Genomic DNA, 24,028 nt, shown 5'->3' with positions numbered 1-24,028 from the left:
TGGTTAAATGCCATAAAACATGACAAATTCAGTTCTGAGTTGTTTACATAAGAATAGTTAGCTTATGTAAGTCATAGTTGGCATACACAAAAAGTTATATGAAGTTGAAAATTAAGGCTTTGTTTGCTATTTTTTGTTTTTGTTTTTTTTCTTTGTGGCTTTAATGACTAATGTAATGACATTTTCATAATCCAGAGCTCAATGACAGGCAGTGAAATATTACATGAAAATATGAACTTAATTTGTACCAGCATCTCAGGCTGTTTATATCACCACACATTTTTCATCCTTCATGGATTTGTGTGTTTCAGTCTGAACAGAACAACGTGTCATTGATCACCTAATTGATATATAATTAGAATGAATCAACTTATTTTAAGAAACTAATGACACCAATTTCTAGCAGAGACAAGTGAAGTTTAGAAGCAATTTAATTAGAGTAAGGTCTTGGATATTTGAGGTACTTTCGTCTGGAGGACGTATCTATAGAAAACAAGTCAATGGTCATCCTTCCTCTCTGTAGCATTCAGGATATAATGGCTAATGACATACTGTAAATTAACGGCACATGATTGGGATTTAGGTGAATTTCTATTTATGGATTATAATTCAATGTGACAAGAAAACTTTTATGATCAACTTTCCCTCTAAACATGTATTGTTTCTCACGAATAAAAGTCTTATAGGGTTTGAAGTGACTTGAGAATGAGTAAATGATGAAAACATTTTTTTGGGGTGAATCATACCTCCAAATGCATCATTCACAAGAAGACTGTTTCTCTCAATGGAAACCTAGCATTTGTAGGATGAGCAGATGATTTGGCACCCCCATTGGATTTTAAACTTATGCTCAAATGTGACTTTTGAGAGGTCTTATAAAATGAAAGGATGTTGGAATGATCTGAGTGAAAAAAAGTGAGAGAGGTCTTTCATAAGCTCAACAGTGGGAGAAGAGGAGGAGGTCTTTACCGCAGCTCCCTTTATTGGTCCACCATAGACCTCAGGCAGAAACATTCAACCTCTCAAGGTGGCACGCCTCAACTGTTTCACACGAAGATTCGTTTCAAGAGCCATCAATATCTGGATGCTTGAAGCCCACAGAGATCTTTGGAGGAGCAGACACTATCTTCATTAGGATCAAACATAAAACAAAAAGACTAATCCAATGAATCTACATGTGGACTTCATTGCTTTCTATTTGCTCAGGTCAGCCAGATGAACACACACATAACAGCCCACAAAGCCAAGGTAGGTCTGCTGCTCTCCTTTGACATAGGCTTGTTGCTTAAGGAATATGTTGAAGTTCGTCAGTTTTGTGTCATATGAAAATTGAAGTTCGTCAAGTTTCTTTTTAAAACACGTCTCAATTTTTGCTTCTGTGTGATTAATAGATAACGTTAGATTGATGTGTAGAATGAGGTTTGTTTAATGTCAGATACGATCTCTGAAGAGCCTTGATTTGATCTCCCTCTTGTGAAGCTTGAGAACTCTGTTTTCCTTTCTTGTTGAATCCTTTCCCATCAATTTCTTGATTCATGGCCATCAAACTATTTCAATGTAAGAAAGCCAAACCATTCAACAACTGTGGGCAAATATCGGGACACATGGAACATACAGAAGGAAACTGTGAAATTTAATTTCTTCCTCTTAGGCAACTGCTGAGTGAAAAAAATCACTGTCAGTTATTCTGGCTATATTGTTGAGTTGCTATGTCTACTCCTATTCTTTTTTTTTTTTTTTTTGGTCTCACCCATACAAGTGGATTAATACAGCCATTTAAGATCAGGTAATGGAAATGGGGTCTTTATTCTTCTTACCTGTTATCACTACATGCTTTTTTGGATAGATAACCCAGGACTTCCTAGATACAACAGGATATATATATATGTGTGACCCAGGACCACAAAACCAGTCTTAAGTGTAAATTGTTCGAAATTGAGATTTATACATCATCTGAAAGCTGGATAGATAAGCTTTCCATTGATGTATGGTTTGTTAGGATTTCACAGAGATACAACTATTTGAAAATCTGGAATCTGAGGGTGCAAAAAAATCTAAATTTAGAAAATTGCCTTTAAATTTGTCCAAATTAAGTTCTTAGCAATGCATATTACTAATCAAAAATTAAGTTTTGATATATTTATGGTAAGAAATTTACTAAATATCTTCATGGAACATGATATTTACTTAATATCCTAATGATTTTTGGCATAAAAGAAAAATCGATCATTTTGACCCATACAATGTATTTTTGGTTATTGCTACAAATATTGCTACAGCGACTTAAGACTGGCTTTGTGGTCCAGGGTCACACTATGCGTCCATTTAGCTCTCCTGTGGAGCTTTGATGATTTTGAGCAACGATCTAGTCATTTATTTCTTGTTTTACTGATCTGGTCAACATCATAAACAGTTTTATAGTTTCAGTGCGTTTTCACACCAGAGATTTATGACAATTGCTTTTGTGTTCTGAGAGGTAAGGAAGGTAACTTATGCCCACGTTATGGCTTTACAATTTGTTGTATATAATATTGTAACATTACACGATAAGTCCCTGTTGTGTTGCATAAACAGTGTTACATAGTTCAGAGGATCAAAAACTGCAATGAATATGAATTATAAACATAAGTTTTCAGGTTAAACCCAGTTTGGAGTGATTTAGGGATTGGGGAGTTACTGAGGTTACATTCCTTTCCCATCAACATCTTCCCCGTTTCAACATCCCAGTACCCCCCCCCCCCCCCCCCCAATACCAGGCTGCAAACACATTTTTTTTCTGCCGTAAATTTGGGCATTTTAACATGGGGGGGGGGGGGGGGGGGGGGGGTCTATGGGATGGACTCCCTTTTAGAGATTGTCTCTAGTGGCCAGTCGATGAATTGCAGTTTAAATCACTTCCTTGTTGAATTCAAGACTAGAGAGAGACCGGAGGTTGCTGCTTGGTTTCCACTCAAAGGGGAAACTTAGATATTATGTAAATGTCTTGACATGACCTTAAAAAGGAGACAATAAAATTAAATAAATAAAAATATACTTTATCTATGCAGTTGTGTGTGTGTTTTTTTTCTTGTACTTGAAACTCATAATCGTTTTATGTTTTAGGTAAGGCATCTGTGCTTCTTCCTTATCCTGGGTTTTCATTTGGTGTGTGCTGGTGTGCCAGGTCCATGTAAGCACTCTATCACCCAGGACCATCTCTTGAATTTAAAACGTCTGGTAAGATATGCTGCTTTTACTAGCAGTAAATCACCTTGTGGACTGAAGTAAATGTACTTGTACTTGTACTTGTATAAAAGTTTTTATTACGCTTTGTTTGTTACAAAATCCCACAGCTGTCTGTAATGTTCACTCACACATAAATGATTTGGATAGTTTGAGTGCTACTAGTATTTTGGCAACTCAGTCTTTCTGAATGAATGGCAGCACACTAAATAATGCTGATATTCTAAATGCCATCTAATCGGAAAAAGTTGCATGAAAGTGTGTGTGGCCTCTTTTAAAGCCCCTATTAAAATTGATTCTGATATTGATAAATATGAGCTAAACGGTTGGCAAACTATGATTTTTCACACTGAACGCTTTCCTTTGCAGTTGAAGAACCAGTTGCAAAATGGTTGTTCAATAACCTACACCTTCACTGAGCGCCAGAACCTGGTATGCACATTTTCACTTTTTTCATGTAATGGCAGATATAGATTACCAGTTTTCCTGTGGGTATTTCAACGGTTATGAACAGTATATGAAAGACCCTGATACTGTTGTTGACATCCTGGTATAATAGATCTTCCTACAGAGACACAAAGCATATTATTATTAAGCATATATTGAGCATATTACTAATTAAAAATGTTTTGATGTATTTACAGTAGAAAATTTACAAAATATCTTAATGGAACATGATCTTTACTTAATATCCTAATGACAAAAAATCTATAATTTTGACCCATACAATGTATTTTTGGTTATTGCTGCAAATATACCCATGCAACTTAAGACTGGTTTTGTGGTCCAGGGCCACATATGGTTACAATTACCTTGTGACCCTGTTTTTCATGACAGCCAATGCAGTTGCACTAGAACTCCATTATTTGGAACATCACTGTACAGTTTGCACAAGCAGAAGCTCAGTTCTTTAGGGAAATGATCCTGGAGGTAACTATTATGTGGTCGTGTCTCTCAGCTCAGCTGCAGTATGAGGAATTGAGATTACTACAACCTCCTGAGGAAAATCAATAAACATCTTTGAGGGCCTGTTTAAAAGAGACTTTTGCCCTGTCTGAATCTACAATCCCAGAGAGTCAGAACTCATGAATCATGTGTCCCTTGGTCACCATTTTATTTTTTTAAGTTTTAAGATTCAGATTACTTCTAGTTATTTTATCTTGAATGATAATACGTCTACTTCCAGTGTCCCTTTTCGATTTGATTTGATTTTTGTTACACACTTTAAAGTGTGTAAAGAAGATTGTAAGCGTATGTTTAAAATAAGTGTGGCTGATATTTCCAATAGTATTTGGTTTTTCACTGGCCACTTAATCCCATTGATTTTGGACTTTATACAGCCACTTACTGGCATGAATGCATGAAGTTTAATTACTGTTTGCCATTTTTTGTTAATAACTAACTGTGGTTGTTTGTTTGTTTTGTTTTGTTTTGTTCCTTCATCCCTTCTTGCGTTATTCCTTTTGAGTTGTTCTTTAATATATATATTTATATACTGTGACGAGTCGGCTGCCTCCCCCCTTATTATCATCACCACCCCGTCCCGTATTCGCCGCCCTTCACCAGGCTCCCGACGGGAGTGGGTGTGTGAGAGAGGAGGGGCGCTGAATAGCTAGGGCTGGCGGCGTGTGATGAGGCGCACCTGATGTGAATAGAGCCTCATCACCGCCGCTGTTTAAATGCCGAGCGCGCCTCTCCTCGGGAGACTGGTCCCGGCCCCGAGAGGGGAGCGCGTGTGGCCACCGGACTCCGCCCCTTAGCTGGACCCTTACTTTCCGAACACTGCCCTCCTTCACGAACCCCGCAGCACGACGAGGACACCAGACCCCCCTGTTTATTTTGGACACTTTTACCCCCTTTTGGACACTTTATTTGATTATTTTGTTTAATAAAAACCTCTCTGAGGCCTGACGCCACACCCACTGTGTCTGTCGTTTGCTCCTCCCGCCACAATACACTGAGGTCAAAGATTTGAAGTTTTTAAAGTTTTATTCAGTAAGAATTAATTTATATATATATATATATATATATATATATATATACTGTATATATATATATTAGGCCTAACCCATCTGTTTTCAACATCGACAATAATAAGAAATGTTTGAGAAATGAGGATGTTTGAGAAATGAGGAGAAAATCAGCATATTTGAATTATTTCCAGAGACTTCTTTCAAAAATTGTCCCGACCCCAAACCCACAACATGATGTGTTTACATATATTGTGTCTGTTGTTATAATATTTAGTTGGCTTGTATTGTATAAAAAGTACTTTGTGTAAAGCCTCTCTAGCACTGAAAGCTAAATGGGGCTGGTTAAGCCAGACAGAGTCTCAGTGGACTGTCTCAGAATAGTCTACTTGCTCACCTGGGGCCTCATGTATAGACGTTGCTTACGCACAAAATGGGCATAGAAATGTGCGTATGCTGTTTTCCACGCACGTATTTGGATTTATAAAAGATAAATGTGGCGTAAATATGTGTGCACCGTACGGATGCTTTTGACTGTGCGCACATACTCTTTTAGGATGAAATCTACGGAGAGTTTTATACAGGAGGCCCCTGGTCCAGAGTTCCAAAATAGTTTTGAATTCATTGTTCAGGGCCCCAGATTCTTAACATGGCCAAGGGAGTTTTTGGTGGATGTGTGAGATGGTTGCACACTTATAATTAAAATATTTTAGAGATAACGAGTGATGTTCCTGTCTCCTGTAAGTTTGTTTTTGTCAGAAATAACCATCTTTTTGTCTTCCTCTCATTTATCTTTCACATTATTTACTAAATGTGTTTATTAACCGGCCTTAGACAAAAGAGTTTAATTGTTAAGGCGAAGTGGTTCAGATTTTTCAAATTGGACAATCAATTGGACCACATCCTTGTTTCTTGAGGTTTCATCTTTCATCTTACACAAACTCTTAAAATAACATGCAAATGTTTCACCTTTTTTCAGTGTGAATATGTCATGCCTTATTTACACTGCCAGTGTTTTTAGATGAAGTTTGAGGTTCTTCACGTATTTTAGCACCAGGAATGAAAAGTAATCAAATTTAGTAATCAAATTTTTATTGATTGTTGAGGTAAAAGAGAGTCTGTTTTTAAAGGCTTTCAAACTCTCAGCGTGGTGCGTGTGAAGTGTGAAGAGGAAACGTTTACTGAAGGAGACCACTGGCAGAACAAAAATAGTGAAACAGTCGAAACGTGCTTTTGGAAATTTACAAGGCCATCAGTCATGTTAATAGTTTGAAAGATCACAGCTTGAAGACCGCTCTGGACACAGATGTGTTTTGGGAACCCTGCAATTCAGCAGGAATTGTTCATATATGCCAGATGTCCCTTATATTTGTAGAATGCATGTTGAATCAATGTCTTTGAGAGTGGTGGTGACAGATGAAGAAACAATTAAAAAAAATTCAGGCTCAAAAATTAGGCAAGCGAGCAATAATTCTGCTGTAATTGTGTATTTGACCAAGTCACTTATCCTTTTAGGGACTTTCCCTGCTATGTGTTAATCTACTAAATGTTTGTATGGATAAATAGTTCTACTTGACTCAAATACTAGACGAGACTTTGCATTAAATGTCAGTGAAAAAAACAAACAGATAAATTAAATGAATTAAAAGAATAGTTTACCCACAAATGACAATTTACTGAAAACTGAAGCCATACAAGATAAAGATGAGTTTGTTTCTTCTTGAGAACAGATTTGGAGAAATTTTGCATTAAATCACTTGCTCACCAATGGATCCTCTGCAGTACATGGGTGCCATCAGAATGAGAGCCGAAACAGCTGATAGAAAAAACAAATTACAATACGAAACAAAGAAAGAAACAAATCCATCATTAAGCCATTTTTTACTTGGCTGAAATACGAGTCCATCCATAACTGGAGGAAGTATTATGTATTATGGGCTTTTTAGGTTTTAAAATGCCTTCATGGTTTATTTGTTTCTAACAAACAAACATTTCACTTCTGAAGACATCAATTGATGGACTGGATTATTGTGATATTTTAACCAGCTGTTTGGACTCTCAATCTGATGGCACCCATTCACTGCAGCAGGTTCATTGAGCAAGTGATGTTAGGTAAAGACAATTGAAGACAATTGAAGACAATTTTTATTTCAAGGAATGCAGCGTACATTTCCTCCATTTGTATGAAAGAAAAAGTCCAGCTGGCCAGATGTACATACTGTATACCCTTCTGTAGAGATTTGAGACACCCCATCAGCATTCAAATGGAGCACAAGCTCTATGAAAGAACAGGTTTGATATGAAGCATGAAATTTGCAAGCACTGTCAATTGTAAAGCTTGTATTACAATAGGAATAAAAAGGTCACAAAATGTAGTCTAAAAAAATGTGTATTGTGTGACCCAGATCTGAATAACATCAGTGTGTATGATAATATCAGATGTTGTTCATTGTGGTTGTCATATGTTTGTGTCTTCCAGAGTGTTGTGTGTTATGTTAAAGCAGCATTCCCTCACATACTGGAGCTACTCAACACCCAATTCAGATATGCTAAGGACTCAGACAATTACCGTTATACTCATTCACTGAAGAATTTGATTTACAACATTTACTCCCAAAGATGCATCCCTCCAATCAATGAGGAGATTGAAGTAAGTCCATCTATATTCTCTTTGAGGGCAGTGGTACCTAAAATTGTCTATTAAGCCGATTTTCCACCAAAATTACCTGGAACAATTTGTCCCAGGAACATTTTAAACCCCAGACCTGCTGTTGTCTGCGTTTCCATCGCGGTCTAAAGTACGAGAATAATAGGCAAATAGTCTGGTGACGTAGCAGGTCTGCGCGAGTTTCTCAATACCAAGTACGCAAATTTCGGACTTGCGTCCTCTGTAGTTCGGACTTCACGAGTTAGACTTGGAAGTGTGAACTCCAGCAGACGGAACGACACAAGTCCAGTAATTCTGCAAAGAGCAGCGTACTTGATAACATCAGTCAGCTCGCCTCGACTACGGCAATTTTCCTCACTGTATTTACAATAGGATGAAATATGATATCAAACACCATTGCCTCTTTTCGTTTTCATTTAAATATATTAATAGAATAATAGAATAAAGAACAAAGATTATCTGCTAGATTTACCCAAAACGAATTATATCACTATACCAGCAAATTATACCACTACAGAGACATCAGAGCCAGCCAAGTAGGGTTCGCTGCAGCCCACTAGATCCAGGGAGCATGATTGGATCCACATCTAAGGGATGGAGATTGGTAGGTTTAGGGGTGGAGATGTGTGGGTTTAGAGATCAGGGGGTGGAGATGGGTAGGTTTAGGTATATGTAAGGTGGGAGGAGTTGGATCTGGTTCCAACCATGCCCCCTGGATCTTGTGGGCTGCAGCGAGATGCTCCTCGAGCCAGCAGCAAATTTCAGAAGGACTAGCCGAGGTTATACTCCTCTCAGTGGGATACATGAGCAATTGAGTGCCAGGTGATCGCGTGGAGCTCATGTCTCCGCAAATTTGAGTTTTAAACAATTACATTCTCGCCTGAAATACTTTTAAAACTACATTTCATGACACAAGAACAGTAATATATATTTTTTTTAATTATGGGAATATGGTGGTTGAAATACAGTGCTGCATGAACTCAACCAATCAGCGTGCTCAGCGCCCAAGTTCCAGACTTTTGAAAAAGTACTATCTCGCGAGCAGGGACTTTCTGAGGGGCAAATTTCTCAGTAGCCCCTCACTGCAGAACAAAGATCCAGGGGGCGGGGTTGGATCTACATCTAGTGGGTGGAGATGGTAGGTTTAGGGGTGGAGATGGGTGGGTTTAGGGATCAGGGGGTAGAGACGGGTAGGTTTAGGTCTATGCAAGGTGGGAGGATTTGGATCTGGATCCAACCTCACACCCTGGATCTTGTGTTCTGCAGTGAGGACCATCTCAAATTTGTACCTGGAACTTTATTTAGATCCTGGTTCTTGCGGTGGAAACAAACTGAGTACCGGTGTTGTGCCAAATTCTGACCCCTGCCATATTACTACCCCCCTAGTATTGGTAGGTTTAGGGTTAGGTGTGGGGGAGGGGTTAGGATTAGGGGTGGGGTTAGGATTAGGCAATCAGGTTGAGATTTCAATGAGAGGGGGTAGTAATTTGGCAGGGGTAGAAAATGGGCACAACACCGGCCCAAAGTCCCTAGTTCCTGGGGAAAGTTCCTGCAATGGAAAAGGGTCTTTAGTTATAAATATTATGGAAGAAGATTTTTTCTCTTTTACTTCTGTACATTTCAAATGTTAATGTATGTAACAGCATAAATAATCTCATGTCTTTTCAATAACAAATAATAAAACATCTAGCAGCTTTAAGAAACAAGCTAGATGAAACATTAGGCATTTTGTTGAATGTACATTAATTTGAGATGTAAAACGTTTCAAGAGGAAAAAGTCTTGGAGAGTAGCTAGTGGTTTTGGTAACAACGGTCAATGGTCTTTATTAAAATAGATTTTCTTGCATTAATTTTGGACTGTATTAAAATGTTTTATAAAATGTTTAATTCTGGCCGATTTTTGGAAAAAAGGAATTCAGAGTTATGATTATTTTGTTAAGTTATCCACTGCCAGCATGAAGTTAATTGGACCACATGCTTATAATGTAATCTGTATCAGCCACCTAAATATTTTCTATTACAGTGTCTTTAAAAAAAAAAAAAAGTCCATAGGAAACCTTTCCAGTTGCAGTCCTAATTAAATCACAGATGCCATGGTGCATCATATGTCTTTGTCTACTCTATTTTTAAAACAAAGTTTTAAAAAAACAGTTTGTTATCTTTGGCAGGATGCACACAAGGAAAACCAGTGTTTATCATATAGCTACTTTTATATATCCTGGAATGTTTCCCAAAAATTATAAGATTGATTTAACCTCAAAAGGCAATGAATATCTTATGAAATGGTCTGCTTGAATGAAAATATTTGCATTAAAATAACTTTACAATGACCCGTGTAGCCTACCACCTGCTTTCCCACTTGTTAGGGTTCAACCTGATTCTGCTGGGGAAAAAAGAAAACAAACAAACAAAAACATGTTTTATACCCTACAGGATAGCCCAAATAAGTTCATAAGAACCCACATGACTTTGCCCAGGGCAGCTTTGGAGAAAGCTGAGGAAGTGATTCGCATGTATATGGGTCTGATGATTCAGAGTGATAAGCCTGTGGACTGGAACTGTGAGGAGGAGTATACAGAAGATTACCCAGGATCCACCAATGAACCGCTCAGCCAAACAGCAGGTAGCACAACTGGTAAATCCAGCAATCATCTGAAATGACACGCTCGCAAGATTTCAAGAGCTTTTATGCAACAGTTAACAAGTTAAAAACAAGTTTGCAAAGTTGGTCCCACTTTATATTAGGTGGCCTTAACTACTATGTACTTACATTTAAATGAATCATTTGATACAATGCACTTATTGTGTACATGTTTTTACATTGTAATTATATTTTTTAAATACCAGCATGTAATTACATCTGTACATTCTGTAATTACATTTATAGTAATAACACTGTTGACCCATCCCTTACACTTTAACCCACCCTTAAACCTGTCCCTAACCTTACCTGTATCCCACCTCAATAGCAGCAAAAGTGTTTTGCAATATAATATGAACACAATAAGTACATTGTACTTATTTTTTATGTAAGTACATAGCAGTTAAAGAGGTCATCAGATGCAAAATTCAATTTACAAGTTGCTTGAACATAAATGTGTGTTGGAAGCGATCCATCCTATAATGATAAAAATCCACCCAGTGTTTTTTTTTAAATCTCTATTTTAAAATCCCCTTTCTCAAATCAGGCTGTTCTGAGGTTCCTGTCAGAATTACGTAGTTCTGTACAGACCGCTCCCACGATAGTTGATTGACAAGGCCGTCTTACCTTAGACCCGCCCTGAGTGAGCTGAGAGCTGTCCACCATTGCATCGACTCTGGTGCAGGGGAAGACAAGATGTCTCCGATTAAGCGATTGAGGCGTTTTGTTGTTTGATATAATAATGAATATAGCAGTCGTCATTTACTCCCCACATCTGAGCTGCTGAAGACGCAGAGGATTAAAGTTACTTTCGTTTTGAAGGGAATGCACCGATCCCCGATCTGCCTAAATGGGTTTATGATTGCGCGAATCATTCGCGATCCAGCTTCATCTGAAGAAGTGAGTATAAGGTTTTTTTATGAATCTTTGCAAATCGCCTTTCCTAATAACGTGCTAGTTAGCCAGTTTCACGTCAGCCGGTTCAGGATCTGTGAAGATAGGAACAGATGGGTAGTGAGGTTTGAGGAGAGACACATAAAATGTGGGATGTATTCTGTGGTGTGGAGGTAACTCAAGCTGGTACGTGACTGGGTTGATCTGCTTCAAGATGGTGAAGGGGCCAATGAATCTGGGACTGAGCTTTCTACTAGGTGTGTGTAACCTGATGTCGCGAGTAGACAGCCAAACCTTTTGACCTGGTTGGTACTTTGGTGCTGATGACCATCTTAGATCCGCTGTCATCTTACGTCTATGCAGAGCTCTTTGCAGCTGATGATGTGCTGCGTCCCAGACCCTCTCGCTCTCTCGGGAACCAGTGATCTACCGATGGGACTTCTGATGGTTCGCCAGACCATGGAAAGAGAGGGGGCTGGTAACCGAGCATGCACTGAAAAGGAGTGAGTCCGGTAGATGGTTGACGAAGGGAATTTTGTGCGTACTCGGCCCAGCCAAGGAACTGGTTCCAAGAGTACTGGTGGTCATGGCAGAAGGTTTTTTAAGGAAGCATCCTATCTCCTGAATCTTCCTCTCCGCCTGCCCGTTCGATTGTGGATGGTATTCTAAAGAGAGGCTTACGGTCACACCTAGGAGGGAGAAGAATGCCTTCCATACAAGAGATATGAATAGTGGTCCTCGGTCAGATACGATGTCCTCTGGTATCCCGAAATATCAAAATACCTGGTTGAATAGGTTCTCAGCTGTTTCCATGGCTGTGAGGAGTCCCTTGTGGGTGAGAAGACGACAACTTTTTGAGAATCTATCAACAATAACCAGGATACATGTATTACCGTTTGAAGGTGGGAGATCAGTTATGAAGTCCACTCCTAGGTGTGACCAGGGATGATTTGGAATGGGCAGCAGGAGGAGTTTGCCAGATGGTAGATAGCGAGGGCTTTTTGAGATGGCACAGTTAGGACATCCTTGTATGAACCTTTGCACGTCCCGGGCCATGTTGAGCCACCAGAAGCGATCTTTTAGCAGCGAGAGGGTTCCATTGGCCCCTGGTTGGCCAGTGCCCAGAGATGAGTGTGCTGAGTGAATGAGGGAGGTGCACTGTCTTCTGGTGACGTACTGTAATCCTGGTAGACAGCCCGGCGGATCGTTAGCGGAGACAGTGGAGGAAGGTATTAAGTTGGGGTGACCATTGGATGGGACACACAATCATTCCTTTAGGCAGAATGGGTTCAGGTTCCTTACACTCCTCTTCAGGGGTGTAGAGGTGAGATAAGGCGTCAGCCTTCACATTCCGTGATCCGAGTCTATAGGAAATAGAAAAGTTAAAGCGGGTGAAGAACAGAGCCCATCTAGCTTGACGTGGGTTTAGTCTCTTAGCTTCCTGAAGGTATTCCAGGTTCTTGTGATCGGTCAGCACCGTGAATGGATGTTGAGCACCCTCCAACCAGTGTCGCCACTCCTCGAGAGCTAATTTGATGGCAGGAAGCTCTCGATTGCCGATGTCAGAGTTCTTCTCCGATGGGCTGAGTTTGCGGGAGAAGGCACATGGATGGAGTCTGGCCGTAGTCCCCTGTTGCTGAGATAGAACTGCCCCTACCCCGGTTTTGGAGGCGTCGACTTCAACGACGAATGCTCTTTCAGGATCTGGATGAATGAGGATCGGGGCACTGATAAAGGCATTTTTTAAGGAATTGAAGGCTTCTGTGGCAGCTGGTGTCCAGGACAGTGATTTGGTCTTATTCTTGAGCAGGTTGGTAAGCGGGCTGGAAATGAAGCAATAGTTTCAGATGAATCTGCGATAGAAGTTTGAGAAACCGAGAAAACGTTGAAGTTCTTTTACAGAGGTGGGTATGGGCCAGTTCTTGATAGTGGTTACCTTCCTCTAGTCCATATGGATACCATTCTGGTCGATGCTGTAGACCAGGAACTTTACTGATGTCTGGTGAAAAGAGCAGTTCTCTGCTTTCAGAAACAGGTTGTGTTCTCTCAGGCATTGTAGGACCTCCGCAACGTGATGGCGATGTTTGGCCATACTCCGGGAGTAGTTGAGTATATCTTAGATGTAAACGAGTACGAACTGATAGAGAAACTCCCGCAGCACCTCGTGCATGAAATCCTGGAATATGGAGGGGGCGTTGACGAGTCCATACGGCATAACGCAATACTCGTAGTGGCCAGTAGGTGTCACAAAGGCGGTCTTCCATTCGTCCCCCTCACATATCCGGATGAGGTTGTAAGCGCTGTGGAGGTCCAACTTGGTGAACACACAGGCTCCGCGGAGGTGTTCTAACGCCGCTGGGACAAGGGGAAGAGGATACCGGAACTTTACCGTGATTTTGTTGAGTGCCCGATAATCAATGCAAGGCCTCAAACCACCATCGTTTTTTGCCACAAAGAAGCTCGAAGCAGCAGGGGAAGTCGACGGGCGGATGTAACCTCGTTGAAGAGCCTCTTCAATGTACTCCTCCATGGCCTTCTGTTCTGGAACGGATAGTGGATATATTTTACCGCGGGGCACTGACTCACCCTGAAGCAGATCTATGGCGCAGTCCCATGGCCGGTGTGGAGGCAGCTTGGAAGCTTTGGTTGGGCAGAACACATCACTGAAGGGGGCGTAGCATGGTGGAATATCTACTGACCGTTTTTCCACGGGACTTTCAATGGATGTGGAGCACACCTTGAGGCATGTGGGAGTACGTTTTGATGGGCGTGGAACATGTGGGAAACAGTCAGGGAAGCATCTTTCCCCCCACTTCAGGACTTCACTGGACTCCCAAGAGAGGATGAGGTTGTGCTGCACTAACCACGGGCACCCTAGAATTACATCAGCAGTGGAATCCTCCAGAACCAGTAAGTAGAGAGCTTCCTCATGTAGTTGACCTACTCGGGTGAAAATTGGTCGCACTCTCTGCCAGACGTGCTTACGGCTCAAGGGTCTTCCAGTTATGGATTGGATCTGGTATATTTTCGTGGTGGTCGTGGTTGGGAGGTCTAATTGGTTCAGAGAGTGCCTGAGATTAAGTTTCCTGACCAACTGGAGTCGATAAGGGCATTGATTGGAAGGGATATATTAGAGGCAGTAAGTTGGATTACAATGGAGAGTGGATACATATTAGTATTAAAGGGTCTGATGGCACTCATCAAGAGTTGAGGAGGACGGATGGGACATGCTGCAATCACATGCCCGGTGGCTCCGCAGTACAAGCACAATTCTTGAGATAAGCGTCGATGTCTTTCCGTGAAGGTAAGTCGGGTATTATCAATTTGCATGAATTCGTGGACTAGTTCTGGAGGGCTCATGTTCTCTGGTCGGCGGAGGGGAGGCATTAATCCTGGTAGTGCCTGCTGATCTTCCAAGCATGCATGCATATTGTTAGCCACTCTGATGGACAGCTGGATGAATCGCTCAAGCCCTATGTTGTCGTCATATGCTGCAAGATGCAGCTGTAACCGGGACTCTAATCCTTGCCGGTAAGTGGTTAAAAGTGAACGCTCGTTCCATCCACTAGCGGCGACGAGGGTCCTAAATTTCAAAGCATAATCATTAATTGACATGTTACCTTGTCGTAAATGATAGAGTTGCTCGTCTGCTGATCGTGTAACCGTACCAGCTTGGGCCCAGACAGTTTCTGCCCATTGAAGAGCCCCTCCTGTCAGTAATGAGATAATAAATGCGATCTTAGCTATTTCCGTGGTATAAAGATGCGGCTGCATCTCGAGGGCGAGCGAGCATTGCAGGAGGAATCAGTTGCATTCCTCCACCAGACCCAGAGTACGGGGGCCGGTTTGGCCACGGGACTAACGATGGTGTAGCCGAAGAAGAGGTCGTGGTGGTGGTGACGGAAGTGGTAGCTGGTGTTGAGATTGTGGTGGTGAGAATCCGTCTCTGATGTTCCACAATCTCCTGGAATGGGTCGGGATTGCTTATAGTGCCGTTATTCTTCTCTTAGAAAGGTCCGGTCTTCTGTTACGGAAGGACACCAGGACACAGAGAAGACAATGAATGGGTATTTATTTAAACAGCACAATAGACTGAGCAGAGAAGCAGGTGAGTAACTGGAGCAATGATACTTTGAAGAATTGATGGGTATGGTAATGGCAGGCCTTGCTTACAGATCCAGGAGATCGTAGGTTGATGGATGAATGGAGGCAAGCACAGGAGCAGACTGACTGTAGACGAGGATGAACTGGAGACGATGGAGAACGCTGTTCTGTGTCAACATCATGTCATAGACTTTTCATTAAAACCCTAAAGAATCATATCAACTTCAATCCGATGACCCCTTAAGGCCACCTAATATAAAGTGGGACCGCCAAGTTTAACTAATTTTGTGTTGTTACAATGTTGGTAGTAAAATTTAACAATGTTCTAGCAAAATGGAACTTCTATAGGCCCTTTTCTCTTGTCATGTAGCACAAAAAAAAAAATGCATTTCTTCTGCAGACAGACAAGTTTTATTAAAAGCCCATCTTGCTAACAGTGAATAACCCCTTTAAACCCGAGTCACTGACATTTTACACTCAATATTGCCAGCTACTTAGTCTATTTTTGCACCACTTGTGAAAACAGTTTTTATGTGTCACAGTGTGTCTGTGCAGGTAGCACACAGGAGGCACGAAATAGCTCAAACAGTTTTTAATAACAAAACACAGGGGATAATCCAACATAGAAGATGAACAAACACACGAACACAACGAGATCGTAGTGAGTAGACCTGGCAAAGGAAGACAGAACAAACAGAAACTTAAATGCAAGAGATCATTACAAAACACAGGTGCAAGGAATCATGATTAGACTAACAAGAAAAGGAACATGACCAAATAAGGAATCAGGAACAGAAACAGGGTTCACAATGTCCAAAACCCTGACATTATGAAGCTGAAGTAGAATCATTGATCACCTCCAAGCAACATGAATTAATCTGTGTTAAGTGGTCAGTAAATGATTAAAAAATTATTCATAAACAATCATTTGTTTCATTTTTGTACGAATCCTACGGTAGCCGAGAGAGCTCAACATGCTGCAACTTCAGAAAACACATGCAAATAGAAAAAGCACCAGCAAATCAAGAAAACATCTTCATCAGTTTGTGCAAATGCTCACAACACAAACAAATAAAGAAACACACTGCAAATGCTCACAACACAACTAAATACATTTTATTTGCAGTGCGTTTCTTTGTTTGGTTGTGTTGTGAGCATTTGCAGCGTGTGCGTTGTAAAATTGAGGAAGTAGTTTTCTTAATTTTCAGGTGTTTTTTTCTATTTGTAGCACGTTGAGCTCTCTCGGCCACAGTATGAATCAGTGTTTTTGATCAAATTCAAACACAAAATGACTCAAAGTTTATCTGGAACACACAACACAGACAAGCAGAGTAATTCATAAAAATGAGGGAAGGAAATTGAAATGGAGCAAAAAAGGCTTTCAAAGTGAATCTCATTAGCAAAAGATTAGCAAAGTACCAGCTTATCTTACTTTAGTTGTGTTTTTATCATAATTTCCATTACATTTCCTCTAGGTGCCTCCAATTGCCCCTGCATTTGTCCAACGGTGAGCACTGGATCATCTAAGTCATCTGCATCCACAAGCCATTGGAATATTTACCCGGAATCTACTCTATCCCCACAAAGATCATCCTTTTCACCTGTGGAAACCTTGCAGGGTGGTAATGAGAGAACTAAACAATTCAAATCTCCTGTCCCAGTAACCAAACTGCAAACACTAGATCTAGGAACACCTGCCACATGGAGATCAGAAGGAGATTTATCCAAATTCATCTTTGGTAGTACTCCAGCTTTCCATGAAGAAACTTCAAATTCAGAGATGAACCATGTGCCATCAGATCTTTTCCCTTCATCTACAAATTTTCAGGATGTATTTCCAAGCAGAACTGACTCAAGTGTTGAGACCACCACCTCTGGCCCCTATCAAAAAATCACAAGGGATAGCATGCAGGACGATGTGGAGAAGAGCATGCCGCTTTTACTTGCTAAGAGGTCTTTAGATTCCAAGAGCCAAGAAGGACCATCCAGTTCCTATGTAAAATTATCACAGAACTCAGTTACTACAACATCTGAGCCAGCATACAAAGAGATCAAGAGCACAGAGATAAAAAACAAGCCTTTCCAAATGCTTCAACTGAGTAAACACACTGTACCAGTCACAACCACAGTTCTGTCTTCTTTGAAAGCAGCTGCACATTCATCAGAAGGCCTGAGTGCCCTTGTTGAACAGCCAGGTCATTTTGACCGCCTTCCTGAAAATTTCCAAACACACACCCAAAGTCCGGTGAGGGTGCCAAGGAATTTCATGAGAACCACGGCGAAGGCGAAGCTCAGCAAAGGTGAGGAAGTTGGATAGTAGCAATGTTAATGTAGTATTATTTATGCACTATTCTAGTTTTTATTAATATTTGAATTAGCATTTATTTCTCTAGTTTCCATTTTCTTTTTAATTTTAGTAATATATTGTTGTGTGCTGTCATTAAGTGTAGTAGACATCAAACATGTTTCCTGAGTAGAAGAATGCATTCAAGGTCGCTTCAGTCACGTGTTACTAATTCTGTGATGATTCATCAAATGCCTTTGGTTTTCAAAAGACAGCAGATCCCAGGAGGATAGGCAGGAGATGAAGGACCAGACCCATCCAGACAGAGAGAGACAGAGGAACCCTGCCACAGAAAAATCCAGCAGTACAATCATTTCTTTTGGCACCGCACTCATAATTACATTAGGGTGTGGTGGACTTCTGCTCATAACTGTCCTGTTTTACAGACAGCAAAAAGTAAGTGACTCGCAAGTCATTTTTGCTCTGCTGAGAAGACCCACTTAGAATGGCATCTAGGTCAGTACTGGTCTGGAGAGAAACATGCTGTGACCAGTAGCCAAAACATATGCTGGTGACTAGCTCTGGTGGTCTGATTTTCAAACAGAAAAATCTAAAGTTTTTTAAGTTTCCAGTATGAGTTGGAGTTATTTATTTATTCCAAACAAACAATAAATCGGGAGACAAAATATCAGCAGGTTGCTTTTTCTCATTCTGTATATGGAATTATAATAATACATTTAAAAGACATATTTTATTGCTCAAAATGTATCTACAACTAGGATATAGTACTAGAGCAGAAAATTACTGATCTGGCAGATGGTCCATTGGAAAATATGAAAATATTTTTAGCATTCTTGCACAAACTAGATTTGACACATTCACCTTCTCTTTGCACATTTTGACTTGGCAAACTGACCATGTTGAATGGAAAATATCAATAATTCATAAAGAGAAGAGTTAATTTTTTTCATGACAGTTTAAGATTGTATTCATCTGGATATTCAAACACAAATATATATGGAGTGTAAATAAATAAATATATACTCTATAAATACTGTATATTCAGAGCAGGTGGAATAAAACCACCATCTTTTGTCTTTATGTCAGAAGCAAATAATTCTTCTAATGATTTTCTTGGCTCATATTGTTAAAAGAAATCTAATAACAATATATTTTGTTCAGTACCAATAAACAAATGAGTAAAACAGATGGGTGCTTTGTGGAACGCTCAACCTGAAAAATGGTGTTTGTTAGTAAAACTACCCCATTTACAACAAAACATTAGTTGGTTAGTTTGTTTCAGTTTTTTAACTTTTCACGTCTCTATCTTGACTCAGATGTGTGTTATTTTATTGCTTTCAAGTCACATGCTGCTTCTCTGCTCTAACATATGACTTTAATAAAATAATAAATGTCAGGGCAGACGTATGTGCAAAGAATTAGTTGACAAAAAAAAAAAAAAGAAAAGAAAATGAAAATACTGTTATTTACACATCCTTGTGTTTCCAAACCGTATACCATTGTAAGGACAGTTTAATAGTTTTATGGCACTTTAGTATCCACATGAGGCCTAATTTTGTGAAAAAGAGCAACTGGGACAAGTTTTCCTTTTGTGCTTCACAGAAGAAGCTAAGACATATGGGTTTTAAACAACATGAGGGTGAGTAAATGACAACAAACTTTAATTTTGGGTGAACAATCCCTTTAAAAACACTTTTAGGCCATTAAGGCATTTAAATGATGTGTCATGCTGGGACCAAACACTGTAAAGCTATTTGAAGTTTTTACGTGACCAATAGCGTGTCTGTCAGTGAGACATCAGTTTGACATCATTTCCTTTTTATTGATATCATTACTATACAAATAAGTGGTGTTTAAACTGAAATCCACCATAAAAGGTCTTAAACAATGTGGTAATAAGGCAAGAGAAGTTTATTGAGGCAAGGTTTCAGTGGTTCAACTTTCATTACACACAAGAAATTAAACACATTCCAGGTTTTTTTTATTTGATCATTAAGCGATTGTGATACTGTTTACATACTGAAGACATTTTAATGGCAGTTTACAACATTTCATACATAGCACGGTTCGTTTTTTTCCCTTTCCATCATCAGTTGTTTAAGTTTTACAACCTTTTTCGATTACACTGGCTTATTAGCAATTAACTGATAACCACTAAGTAAACTTCTTTGTGCAAAATTCGAGTTTAAATGTAAGAATCTGGAATTAACCTTTGTATGGTAGGGTTTATATTAGGAGAATAGTTTTTTTAGTGGGGATTCCTGAAAACAGAGTGCTGTTGTTTAACCAAACCACCAAATCTCACAGGCCAAACCTCGGTGCATGTGCTAAAAAATTATTGAAATCCTCCCTGTATCATTGCCTTACGTTGTGCAATAGTCGATCTCTTTTTACTGCCTGTGAAAAAAACGCTTCTGTAATTAAATGTCTGATTATGTGACAATGACGCTTTTATATATATAAAAAAGGTTTGGTTTCATTATGAATTTATTAAGAACAATCTATTTTGGATTAACAACATGATGTGCTCACAGCTGAGTATTTAATGAAACCGACAGATCAAAAGCCATTATTAGTCGGATGTGAGCATTTCTTTCTTGCCCTACCACTAAAGATTGAACACTCTTCAACTTCAGCATCTGTTATGAAATGAACTGTATTTCAAGCTTAAACAGAACCACATGCAGGCAGCATGTTGCAAAGCTTCTATGACAGATTTTGCAAAACTATGCACTTTAAGTTTACCGAACTACAATTATTGCCTTCTGGAAGTTGAATTTAAAGCCGTCTCTGTGCAGTACCTGAAAGGAAAGCTGCAAAACACAACTAATTTTGTAATCAATTCAATTCAAATGTAAACTCAAAATAGAAACATTTCTTGGAACTTGGATGTCTCCTCTAATTTTTTAAACATCTGTGTTTCATCAGAATAAAGAGGGTGACTTTTACGGTCCTTTTGGGATATTTCAGTTTGTGGTGATCAGATATTGCTATGTGTGTTTAGGATTGGCCTTAAAATTAGAAGGATGACCTAACAGTGAATTTGTTTCAGTGTGCTCTTGGCACTGGCTCATGTTGAAATGTGCTACAGATAACATCACAGCTTAACACAAAGTTCACATCCTAACAGGTTTTTCCTACATCACCATATAGTAACACATGCAGAGCAGCTAATTCCACCAAATGGTGGGACACTGTCAGTGCTAGTTGATGGGATCCACCATAATGTCGCCATTTTTATGTGACATACATATCAAACATCAAATCTGAAAACATCAAATATTAAATGTGGTGGTACTGGGATAAATCTGGCATAAGTTATATTTTAAAATGGTCCTTTTATAACAATGTTCCTGAGAGATGGTGCTTTACATCATATGAGATTTTCATGGTTTACCTCGGGCCCTAAATGAAAAATTATGCTTGGTGGTGGAAAAGCATAAAGCATCGATGCATTTTTATCACAGTATAGTATTTGATGACTGCACATTTAGAGTAGTTATTTATTACTGTTAGACACAGATGCATGTCTGGTTCCTTCCTGTCAGGATGTGGTGTTTTATGATCAGATAAATGCACTAAAATGCACGCCTGAAAGTGCACAGGAAAAAATGCCCCTCTTTCCTTGTGTTTATGGGAACCATGTTTTAATTAGGGAAATATGAATATTAGTAAATTTATACATGCACATCTTCTAGATGTGAAAAATAATATTAAATCAAACATTTACCTAATCATGTTGTTCCTAACTTGCATGACTAACTTAAAATAAGATTTTTCGATATCTTTGTCTATACAATGAAATGCACATCAAATGTTATTTTGGACCCCACTGACTTTTTTAAACATTCTTCAAAATATGTTTTGTTCCACAGAAGAAGGAAAGTCATACAGGTTTGGAACAACATGAGGTTGAGCATATGATGACACCATTTCTGAGTAACTGATCCCTTTAAGCCCATTTTAATGAAGCTAGTAATCACATCTTTTACTTCTCTGCCTTAGTAAAGACAACCTTGGAGTAATTCACAGCAGAATCATCGCTGCTAAAACTTGTCGTACCGTCATCACAGCTCACTTGGCCTTTTCTTTTCACCTTTTTCTGTTGGGACTCTTTAACATTCTCATAGTCTACATCTGTTTTTTTAAAGTCCACTAGTCCAAGGGGAGCAGTTTCTGAAACATTTATGTAGTCAGAAGTCTTTCGACGGTCTTCAAGGCTTACGTACCGCTGAGAGCTAGTGGAAAGATCCGACAGCTGACATCCAAAAACAAAAACAAAACCCCCTTATGAAACAAAAAATGGCAATAAAGAATGGTAACATTCTTTAAATGGTGCGTCACTTATCTGGAATAAATAGTGATGGCTTCAGATGCATGAGGAGGAAATGAATGGTTTTCAGATGACTTACCGAGCCTTCAGGGCTCCCAGAACTAGTAGAGGACGAATTATCTGCACCTAATTGATGACATGGAAAAAGTTTAGTGTGAAAACCTCAGTGGATGAGCGGTAGGATTTAATGTAAAATGTGTGTTTTTACCATTGCCTGAAGTAGGGGAAACACTTAATGCATTGTTCTGACACAAAGCGGTTGATTCTCTCGTGTTAATCTTTGTGTGGATAGTGTCTCTCTTAATGGCTGAGTTCAAACAACATCACCAAAAAAGTAATCACACACATACCAAAGCTACATCTTATATGTAATTTACTATGATAATAAGGAAGAAATAAGCAATTAAACATAGTACTGTAGTGCACTCACCGCTTCGCATCGAGATTAACATTTTAAACACAAATATCAGGAGAATAAGAATTATGCCGGTGAGGAAAAAGATGATGCCGTACATCAACGGATGAAGATTTTTACTGAAACAATGCAGAAATAAATGCTGATATCTGGAGTCATCACAAGATTAAATTATGTAGTAAGGAGAAGAGTTTCAAGACATTACAAGCAACTTGATCACTTTCACGGAAGAAGATACAAATTTATACTATTCTATATAAGATTTTAAATGTGTTACATTGTGAATCTACCAAATACTTGTTGCATAGTTCACTCACAGAATTAGATAGGATAAATCAAAGTGATATTTCAGTTAAAAAAATGATATATTGAGAATTATGGAATTACCAAGTTGTGTTTCCTGCATTTGCATTGTTGGTATCTGCAAAAAATAAAATAAAATAATAATAATCAAAACATTTAATTTGCATTAAAACAAACTGATACAGGTTATTATCTATATAATATGTTTTATATTGTTTCAGTATTCCATATTAATTTTCATGTAACTATGTAACAAAGTTACAAATTTCATGTCAAATTCATTTCAAGCACCATTTACATCAATATCTTGCACAGTATGTTCATAATAAATCATTCTCTTGTCACATTTTTTCCACTCTTGATGCAATTTTTTTTTTACATATCTGTGTTTGTCTCAATAAATAAATATTTATCTGTTTTATTATCTTTCAACTTTGAAATCTTACAAAAATCAGTTCACAGCTGGTATATACAGTATATTATAACAGTATACCAGTTTTTAATCATTTAAAATGAATTTTGTATTTTACACACTGCACTTTTTTTTAAGATTATTTTAAAATATATATTTAAAAATTAATTTATTTAAACTCTACGCCGCGTGTCTTACCTGCCAGCACATTGAAGAGAAACATACAAAGAGTACAAATAAATGCAGGGTGTATAATCCACATGACGTCTTCAGAAGTTCACACAAATTATTTTGATTTCCAAATTCCTTCTTATAATGATCTTTAATATTTTTTTATCAAAGTGCTGATCAAGTCACACAGCCACGGAAATGCTCAGTGATTATCTAGAGTCAGTGGAAAGTTGTGGTTGAACGTCACCAGTCTTAAATAAGGTATAAGACTGAAGATACAGCACTGAAGTATCCTGCTTTTGCAAGCGACGCTCTGAATGTTAAATGAAATTTCTACCAAAACACTCTGTTTTTAAAATCAATTTAGAAAACACAGAAGAATCTGTAATCTAAAATCGCACAGTATATTTTGATGGTGAACAGTTAGGTTAGTCATCAGCAATTGTGAACAGGAAGTACACAACCAGGAAAAAAATAAATAACATTTTCATCTTCTGTTTCACATGTTATCTAATAAAGTCTTTTTATTCAGGTTGTTTGACAAAACATTTTTATTTATTACTAGCAAAATGTGTCTTCACAGTTATCAT

General features: G+C 38.9%; 2 protein-coding genes across 2 annotated transcripts; one reads left to right on the top strand and one right to left on the bottom strand.

Moving 5' to 3' along the window:
• Positions 1 to 1,048: 1,048 nt before the first annotated feature.
• On the top strand, positions 1,049 to 19,231 carry LOC306856847 (uncharacterized protein). The gene is made up of 7 exons (XM_079396336.1): positions 1,049 to 1,248; positions 3,103 to 3,216; positions 3,592 to 3,654; positions 7,672 to 7,842; positions 10,294 to 10,483; positions 16,975 to 17,799; positions 18,055 to 19,231. Exons 1-7 carry the CDS (start codon positions 1,216 to 1,218, stop codon positions 18,285 to 18,287), a joined length of 1,629 nt encoding a protein of 542 aa, XP_079252462.1. The 5' UTR covers positions 1,049 to 1,215; the 3' UTR covers positions 18,288 to 19,231.
• Positions 19,232 to 19,698: 467 nt separating this feature from the next.
• Positions 19,699 to 23,709, bottom strand: LOC306856848 (uncharacterized protein). The gene is made up of 6 exons (XM_079396337.1): positions 23,466 to 23,709; positions 22,940 to 22,973; positions 22,568 to 22,671; positions 22,346 to 22,444; positions 22,217 to 22,263; positions 19,699 to 22,062 (listed from the first exon to the last, which is right to left on the bottom strand). Exons 1-6 carry the CDS (start codon positions 23,527 to 23,529, stop codon positions 21,793 to 21,795), a joined length of 618 nt encoding a protein of 205 aa, XP_079252463.1. The 5' UTR covers positions 23,530 to 23,709; the 3' UTR covers positions 19,699 to 21,792.
• Between the last annotated feature and the right edge of the window lie 319 nt (positions 23,710 to 24,028).

The sequence above is a fragment of the Barbus barbus genome, assembly GCF_936440315.1.
Source record: "Barbus barbus genome assembly, chromosome: 37".
In the NCBI taxonomy this organism is placed as follows: Eukaryota; Metazoa; Chordata; class Actinopteri; order Cypriniformes; family Cyprinidae; genus Barbus; species Barbus barbus.
The sequence above is the reverse complement of the archived record's forward strand: the minus strand, read 5'-3'. Positions and strand labels throughout refer to the sequence as shown.

Coding starts and splice junctions, on each gene's coding strand:
- LOC306856848 (XM_079396337.1), bottom strand. CDS start 23,529: ATGTGGATTATACACCCTGCATTTATTTGTACTCTTTGTATGTTTCTC. Junction 22,445..22,567: donor GTTAATCTCGATGCGAAGCG/GTGAGTGCACTA, acceptor GTTTGAACTCAG/CCATTAAGAGAGACACTATC. Junction 22,063..22,216: donor CTGGGAGCCCTGAAGGCTCG/GTAAGTCATCTG, acceptor TTTGGATGTCAG/CTGTCGGATCTTTCCACTAG.
- LOC306856847 (XM_079396336.1), top strand. CDS start 1,216: ATGAACACACACATAACAGCCCACAAAGCCAAG. Junction 1,249..3,102: donor TAACAGCCCACAAAGCCAAG/GTAGGTCTGCTG, acceptor TTTATGTTTTAG/GTAAGGCATCTGTGCTTCTT. Junction 10,484..16,974: donor ACCGCTCAGCCAAACAGCAG/GTAGCACAACTG, acceptor CATTTCCTCTAG/GTGCCTCCAATTGCCCCTGC.